Raw genomic sequence first — 9,498 nt, 5'->3', positions numbered from 1 at the left:
TAGCAAACGGGATGACAAAAGTGTACGTATACCTCCAAGCTATTACCACAGCCGGGTATTAGCTGTAAATGGTAGAGAAAATGTTCCGTTTTTATGTAGTTATGACGAATATTTTTTACCTTTTTCTGTTCAGTCCACAGATTCTAGTACTGGATGTGTACTTATTACTATGCTTACAGTCCAGTCATTATTTCTAACATTAATCATATTTGGAAAAAGTTTTAATCCTCCTTTTTAATTTATACAAGAGAAAAAAGAAAATAATTCTATACATTACAATAAAAATTTCCTCGATATAATAATTTGTTACCATATACTCTCAGTCGTTCAAATCTATTTTATAAAGTATTAGTTTGATAAATTAATTAATCAATTAAAATCTTGCCCCCATAAAAAGTTTCAGCCATGTATTTGAATTGAACCGAACATATTTGAAGACAATTCAGGACATTCTGCAAATAATAGACGGTGTATTATATTTTTCTGAAAAATATCCTCGTTCTTACCTATTCGGTGAGATTTTTTTGTTTGAACTTTGAAGCCAATGGTGGTTAGTATGGAAAATAATCAACGTAATTTATAAATGACGTTGCTTTATATACTATTTCCATTCCTGATGTCTCCCTGTATAAGTACATTGTAAAAGTGCTTCGTTCCAGTAAAAAGGGTTGTTTTTGGAATCTTTATCATTGAAACTATTTATTGAATAGTGGGAAAGACTAAAACATCCTTGAGATTATCAACATAAAATAAAGTTACACCTGTACAGTCATAAAGATGGCCATTTGCATTTTATTAAAGATTCCAACTTTTGAACCAACATTTTCAGGGCAATAATTAAAAAACTGAAACCTATATAAAATTTTCTAATGAAACCTTTTCTTCATTTTCCCTTTCATAACTAATATTCTTGCCGATTTCTTTAGCTTTATATACAATTTATTATATAATGTTTATTATACATGATAAATGCTGTAGAATGATATTGGGGTTTTGGACATTTTCTATTGTAACGTTTTGCATTACAAAAATGAAAATCGTTTCGTGTATTGAAAGAGGATATATTCCGGTCATCAGAACTAAGTAATGGCAAATATTGAAAATCCTAGTTTGGACTAAATAAAAAGTAATTTATATTAAAAGTTTGATGTTAAAAGAACACCGAAATCAACACACATAATAAGTATCGAGCATTTCCCTAATTTTAATTGTTTAATATTAAAAATTTCTGTAATATTTTCTTGTTTGGCCAATAAACAATGGCCGGGCGGATGTAAGCAAGGACAGGATCGCTCAGCAGTCAGCCATCCAAGCAACAGGACCGCTGGACGTTGCTTGACTCGCTTACTTGTGCTAATGACGTCTACCTGCGCCAATGGCATTTCTTAGAGTTCTGGTAAATAAGTAACACATATTTATATGAAAGATTTATATAATTTTGTTTTTATTGCTACTTTCCATGCGTACCAATGAAACAGTTCCCTAAAAAGTGGAAAACTAATGATATGCAAGAAAATAATGTAACTATCACTAAAGTAGTTATATATCTGTGTGTGTGTGTGTGTTACATCACTTAAATTAATAACTAAATAATTTTTATTTATTAGTTTACCAGAGCATAGCGTTCTTACTTTATGTTTTTGGTATACCACAATCAACATCTAATTCATCACATTCAAACAAATGTTACAAACGTACCGCAAGGTAAAAATGTAATATAATGCAAGTTTATTACTGTTTGAATATTAAACAAGGGTATTATTATAGTTTTTAAGGTGTATCGTAATTTTATATGTGGCCAAAGTACTATTTTTGTGATTCTATGGAAGTTGAATGAATATTTTACTTGGTTACATTTATATATATATATATGTATGTAATTTTTTATACAAGAAGATAATGTTTTAGTTATAATAGTTTGATTTTACAGATATAACTATTAAAATTTTATAAATAATAACTTAAGAAGGATTACGTTGCCCAAATATTCCCTGAAACATATTTTTTATCACGTTGGGTACAAACAACAGTCTGGCATTCTGACCAGTTGTCTGTCTCTGTTGGCGTGAGAGCATTGTTCTTGGCAAAAGAATAATAAATGGAGAGAATCTACTTTCCGGTTTTTCATTGCCAACTGAAACTTTTGTTCCAAGGAGTTCTTGGGCGTTTGGCATATTTCCGTTATCTGTAGGTTTCGATGATTCCTCTGCAGCCCCACCGGAAGAATCTTTCAATGATATTTCTGCTCCAGCCCCTAATTTTTTCTCGTTTTTGTCATCGGTGACTTCAGTTGTTTCAGCACCACTCTTAACTTCTTTGTTGTTGCTAGACTGCTGCGATTGTAATCCATCACCCTCGGCAGCAGGAGGCGCAGAAACATTTATTGAGGTTCCCTCGACTTTTGCGTTCGCTTCTGCTCCAGATGTATCTGGTTGGATACTCGATTTCTGTTCTGCATCACCCTCCTTCACTTCGTCTTCTGTGGATTGAGCGACTGCTGTAATTTCTGAAAAAAAAAAAACCACAAATAATAATGCTAATAAAATAAAAACTAATTAATAATAATATATTGTTTATTTTTATTTGGTTATTTTTATGTTTTCATTTACCTGTAGTAAAATGGCCGATTTCAAGTAGAACTAGGAAAGCACAGATTAAATCTCCAACTGAAACAGATATATGGAAAGATCTTACATTTAAATAATTATTGAATACACAAAACCAATACTTTTAAATTTTATTACTGAGGCCTTTCGATAGCGAGGTTATATTCTTCCTACAAAGCATAAAAGTAAATACAAAGTAAATTCATATATTTTTAACAATTGTTGTATCTTGTATGAATTTTTTAAATCTGTCTAACGTATTTCTTTATGGTGTCATCACATTTAATTTTATGTATAGTATGGTTTATTCAGAAAATGTTTAAGGATCTTTTGGATATTTCATTTTATTCTTCATGTTACTTTTTCTTTTATTTGTGAAATTATGGTTTGTATGTTTTTTTATGACTTTTGTGCACATTTTGATAAATTTGTCCGTGTAGTGCTAACCAATTTGTATTTGTATCTTTCATTGATTAACATGTTGTTCTTGACTTTTTATCATATTTATTTTTAGCTTTTTCTAACATAGATCCAACTAAATCCATTTTATATGGAGTACAAAAAGCAACATTTTTAAAATACTGAAGTTCTTTTTTAAATATTTCTTTTAATAAATGAGTATTTGATAATCTATAAATAAGTGAATTGGGAAATCGCTCGTTATTGGCTGGTGGATCATTAGATTCTATTTTTGTAAAACGGGCAGTGTGGGTTTGTTTAGTTGGTTTCAACATCCAAAAACTTATTTTATCGCCAAACGGATACTTAAAATCAGCTAGTGATTAAATTTATATATATTTAATAAATATATATATATACATATATATATCTCTCTCTGTGTATGTATATATATATATATATATATATATATATATATATATATATATATAACTATAACTGCTAGCCGACTTGAACTATCCGATTGCCGGTAAAATTAGGTTTGGGAATTGAAAATTTTTTATACATAGATTAATTAGAAGCAACTTTTTAGCTACCGATATTTTGAAACTTTACAAAATATCGTCTAAGATAACCATATAGAAACAAAATATTTGTTAATGAACATGAGAATTAAAAAAATTTAATTTTCCACCCATGATGCTTGACACAGATCACCCACCACCTTTTCCAAATCTTGAACTCCCACCTAGGCGAAACCTTATGAGACATTAAACAATTTGTAAGTATAGTAGTGGTTTTAAATTGCTAAAAAATTTTCAAAAACGTATAATTTTAAGGTCTTTGATCTGAAATAAAAATTATACTCAAGTGCAAATTTCCGTCTTCTCAGTACTTTAATGGTTGAAATCGTCTAACAAAATTTAAAAGTTCTTTGAAAGTTGTACATCCGTAACTAGTTCAATTTGAATCGGTTAGAAATTGCGGTAAATATTGTGATACAGTTTTCTCATTTCTTGAATACGCCCATCTATACATACATATTAGTTTGTAAAGGTTCAGATTATGCTAGTACTGGGGTCTGTGGACCACGATCGGTGACCAATTTATTTCTCCCGAAAATTCAATATACAATAGACAGATTTATATAAAATACATAACAAAATAGAATTGGTCTCAAATTAATAGGTTTCATAAGACAAGTAGTCTAAATATAAATGTACAATTAGCGGCTAAAACGTCAAAATATGCTGAAAATAAGACTAGAAATATAAGCTTATGCAAAAATATACTTTAAGTTTATATGTTATAATGTTTTTTTTTTCAGTGAGATTGAATTTCAACCATTCATCAACCTTCCAACCTTCTTACTCTTACTTGTAGTTAAAAAGTGTAAAGTGATTTTTATCACAGTCAACAAAAGAATAATGTAAGTTTTATTATATCACAATTTATAACTCAATAAAACTACCTAACTAAGATATAAATCCACTCGAATCCAAATAATATTATAAGTGCAGAATTGCCTATGTTTGTTTGTTTTGATTTCACGCGTAAAATATTTAACAGATTGCACTAAAATATTAAATGGACATTCTTAAAGTACCTAATATGAATATATATATGACTCTTTTTTAAATCCCTTCGGGCTATGCCCCACTAGTAATATTATAAATGGGAAAGTGAGTTTATTGTTTGTTACTCTTTCAAGCGTAAACTATTCAACCTATTGTATTTCAATATTATATGGAGATGCTTAGGAACCCTGGTAGGAATATAGGCTTATTATGTTTTATAAAATCCCTTTTGGCCTACGCACCACTAGTCTCTATAGTCTAAACATATGATCGTGATCTCTAAAGTTACATTGAAAACAGACTAGTATTATCAATTAAAAGAGCTAGTTAAATGTTTCAAATTTATATTGCAATCATTTTTTATGACAGTCATTTTAATTTTTTAAATATTTATCATCCTTAAAGCATAAAGTAAGCTTGTTAGTAACAATACTTCTTATTTCAATCTATCCTGCATCCGCTATTAAGCAAAGAGTAAGAAAATATTCAGTTAATAAAATTAATCCCAAAACAATACATCAGACACTAAATGCAATTATTTATTGACATAAAATATTCGTTACACATTGCGTCTATATTTACTCCATCACATTCTTATACATGCGTTCACTAAGAAAGCTAAGAACTTCAAATTTGGAGTTTCTTCACATTGGTCTAAAATATTTTTAGTGTTACTAAAATCGTTGGAACTATTGATTTAAATAAAATACATGGAATGAAATGCTGAGGGATTGCTGGCAAAGCCGCGCGCATGTGTTAGTTATCCATACATATGAAATTACATCATGTTGCGTTGAAAAAGTAAAAAGTTCTTAATATAAAGTGGTATAGGCGAAACATGTCAAGTATCCTTTAAAAGATTTGATATATCCAAAAAATGTTTATCAGTTTTAGTCTTGATATGTGTTACATATATTTTGTAATAGTATGAAACACAATCATCAGGTTACTTTGAAAAATATTGGAAATATAAAAGAAACATTAACCACACCTTATGAATTTTTTAAAGAAATTGCTGTTGGTTTTAAGTGTCAACATTTTACAAATAAAAAACATATTATTCACAACAAGTCAAACGATATGAAAGTTTACCGGGAAAACGTAATCTTGAAGGACACAATCTAATACTTAAAATGTTAAGCTCCTTAACGGAAATTTAGTGAAAACAGATCACAGAGAAGCCCTGGTAATGTAATTATTTACTACTTACCTCTCATGTTGACGAGGGTTACAGTCGCTAGTGATTGGGAGTAACTAGCTTTAAGCTATATATCTGCTTGTCACACTGATACTACAAGTTAGATACTGAGCATGTTCTCTGTGTTAGATATGGTAACAGAATTACTCATTAGAAACTACTAAGATACTAATTCAAGAACACCAGAATCAAGTAGGTCGTAGCCCTAATTGATACTTGGAACAGATGTGTCAACTATTTATCACAACAAGGCAGGTTACCATTGCGAAATAAGCGAAGAATGTTTCAAGGCATTTGCTAACTTACTCATTTCTTCACGACCGATTCTCTTACTGGCCAATCACACTCAATCAGTATAAATGTGACCAGAACAGCCTATGTATTAAAAAATGTAAAGTGTGAGGTTTTAAAACAAGCTTAGTGTGAAAAGTAATCGCTCAGTTGTATAGGTAACACACAATGTATACTAATAAATCACAAAAATAATAATAAATGAATTATTAGGAGTATTTTCTATGCTATCTATATCTAGTTACCGGAATACACCGATAATATCTAACTAATAGCGCAATAGGAGTCCCTCATATAAAACGTACGCTCTGGAATTCTTTCACAGTATTTGAAACTGTTCCTCATAATCGTCCAGAAATAAGACAACGTTATGGGAGTATGGTATAGCCCATTCTGCTGGAAGTAAATTGGGCCTTCCATTATACTAAACTTTTTCTACTGATAATACTAAAACATAAATTTGGCAAACATAGCATACAGCTGTCTAATGAACAAATTACTGGTATTTAAACAAATTTTATATATCCATAACATTTTCTCAATTCAGAATAAATAGATTATTTGTTTAATATCTGGTACTCGGTGACTTACGACGATGACATCAATGTAGTGTGCTTTATCGAAAAATTAGTTAATATGTTGCCATTTTTGTATAGAATTAAATGAATAGTCGAAAATCAAATGCTAATTATAAAACTGTAGAGTATTGAGTTAAATGTTATAGTAGTTTAAGGTTAATTTTCACTTACGCAATTTAATTTAATTTTATAAACAGTTTCAGTTAAACGAATTCCTTCCAACATCAGGTCCTTTTTCACCAATCTTAAAAAGTAATTTCGGAAACGATACTGAGACACATAAGTATTTTACATACGAATAAATATTCCCTAAATGTGCTATAATTATACGATATTTATGTTTCCATAAAAGCATTTTCATTGAAGAATGTATAAATTATTCAAAGAATTCGTTATGAAAGAAGCAACGATTGTTACAATGAACTGCCTATTGTTCATAAACAGGTTTCCATTCACAACAGTATAATAAATCTCTCCATTTATTCTTGTCTCCACAAACATAAGTTATACATTTACGTATGTCTTTTTGTGTGCATGCGCATGTAGTAAGCAGTATGTTTTTGAGTAATCAGGTTAATCTGGAGCAGAAAAGTTGATATAAATGAAAAAGTACTAGTGAAGAAAGTAGTTATTTTAGCTTACGATGACTCGGATGCAATTAGGGTGGGTAGAGACCGCAAGCTGCTCGGCTGTTGCCGTGACAACGGTTGTGTTACTTAATTAAATCTCTTGCCTGCCACTTACTGGGTGGAGGACCTCGTCTCGTGTGTGACTAACTCAATCACCTGATTAGAGCGTGATTTCTACCCTTGACAAATAAACAATCTCGCCAAAAAGTTACAAATAGGTTATGTTTTTCTACATGTTAATACTTATCTGATACCTCGTCTCATGTATTACTAATTATTTTGTATTTATCAGTGTCAACTTTATATAATTGGTAAAAACTTCAAACTCACGAACTACACAATATAGTCTATAATATATGGTAGAAGATCTCATCACACATTGATTTTAATTACAATTTAAACTCTTCGGAACACTAAAGAAGTTGATAGGTTTTTATTGCATTCTTAAAGAACACAATTGTGCAATATTAAGTTTATAGTTTAAAAGTACCCGATAAAATATTTAATACATATAAAGGAAAACCACGTTCTTGACTTGAATACATTGCAATATCTTTAATCTAAAGGGTCTGATAAAGATTAAATTGTTAAAATTTAATACATTATAATCTGGTACAAGCTATCTTATGACTAACGTTAGATAAGTATCTCAGTATCGCCTTCTACAATTTATAATGCTCGTGTTTATTAATGAACAGAAGATTTAACTTTTGGAAATAAACACAAACCTACAACAATATCATTTTATTTGGTGTACAAGTAAAAGATATCGACGTAATACGATTACACATTAATGTAATTGTGTTCAGATTCAGTAATTGTGTTGTTTCAGATCGTAACCTATATTTTATATTCTATCATCTTGCACTTTATCTATAATGAAGTAAATGTCGATATCCAAAGGAAAGATGATAAGCAAGTGTCTTTATGGAATGGCTTTAAATTTTTCAAAGTTGAGATCGTAATTTGGTATTCAAAGAATTGTAATTCATTTGTGCCCTATTCAAGTTTCCAGGACGCTACTATATAAAACTATTTTTCTTGTTTGTTTATACAAACCATCTCGTTTCTGTACTTGTTAGTTGCTTCTGCATATTTTCTAATAGTAAAGCACATTCAGTGACTGTGGAACTAAGGACAAGTAATTTATAAGTAGTGGGGATCATTGGGTACCAATTTTACAGTTTTATGTTTTTAGAAGTTGTTTATTGAGTATAATTAAAAGGGTTTATAATATGAATTTGTGTCGTAAATCCTATTAAAGGAAACATCAGCATATAGAACTTAGTTTATGAACTGAAGTATTATTCTTTGTTTGAAGGTTATTTTTGACGATGGAAGGATTGTGAAGGAAATAGGATTTTTCCGGACATTTTCCATCGTTCATTGAAACAAGAAATCAGTAACACTCCGTTTCGAGATCTGAAATCTGATCTCTTCTTCAGGTAAAGAACTAACCTAATGCATAATTACAAACTAGGTTAAAATAAACAATCTTACCAAAGCGTTGTGGCACGCCTAAGTCAGGAATCACAACTACCATGTTGTTTGTCAACTTCACTAACTCTAAAAACATGCACTTAATAAAAAAACTATACACAACACCAATCATTAAAACTGAACTACGGAATACCGGTCACAATACGTCTGCATTCGTCTACTAACCACCTACGACTGACCATTAGTATTATTAATACTAATAGAAGTATTATTAATATCTCCAACTTGTTTTAATAATGTAAAATGACTGGTAAGCACAAAGTAAGTAATAGTTCTATGTCGGAGTAAATAATTGGACATAAAAGAGACAATATCACTGTACAATAAATGCTGATTCTTATGTCATTATAGAAATTGTAACCAATGTTGTAGTAACCACATCGAAGACTAAATCTGGCTACAATTATTTCTACATATCAGTGTCAGTTAAATAGATTTAACTCAACAATAGAAACGTTTCTCTTGATTGGTTAATAATATTGCCATCAAGTGATCAGGGAGGTCACAAATTTTAGAAGAAGGCGTATATCCAATCCGGTAGTCTGTTCTTGAGTCCATGAGTCTATATGTAGACGGTCTGTATGTAAGTTTACCTAAGTTTGGAACTGGCTATATTGACAGATTGGACCTATTTCATTATGCAACTACTGTAAAAGGGATAATTAAATATTGTAATATGGTAATAAATACTAAAATGTTTACTCTGTTCTATGAATAAAC

General features: G+C 30.1%; 1 protein-coding gene across 1 annotated transcript; it reads right to left on the bottom strand.

The window, feature by feature from the left end:
- Nucleotides 1–1,921: 1,921 nt before the first annotated feature.
- Nucleotides 1,922–5,799, bottom strand: LOC124361215. The gene is made up of 3 exons (XM_046815257.1): nt 5,793–5,799; nt 2,610–2,666; nt 1,922–2,506 (listed from the first exon to the last, which is right to left on the bottom strand). Exons 1-3 carry the CDS (start codon nt 5,797–5,799, stop codon nt 1,962–1,964), a joined length of 609 nt encoding a protein of 202 aa, XP_046671213.1. The 3' UTR covers nt 1,922–1,961.
- Nucleotides 5,800–9,498: the final 3,699 nt, after the last annotated feature.

Source organism: Homalodisca vitripennis, chromosome 4, assembly GCF_021130785.1.
Source record: "Homalodisca vitripennis isolate AUS2020 chromosome 4, UT_GWSS_2.1, whole genome shotgun sequence".
Classification (NCBI taxonomy): domain Eukaryota; kingdom Metazoa; phylum Arthropoda; class Insecta; order Hemiptera; family Cicadellidae; genus Homalodisca; species Homalodisca vitripennis.
The sequence above is the reverse complement of the archived record's forward strand: the minus strand, read 5'-3'. Positions and strand labels throughout refer to the sequence as shown.

Excerpts from the sequence above, each read along its gene's own strand:
- LOC124361215 (XM_046815257.1), bottom strand. Across the intron at positions 2,507-2,609 it reads AATCGGCCATTTTACTACAG|AAATTACAGCAGTCGCTCAA; the intron begins GTAAATGAAAAC and ends TTTTTTTTTCAG.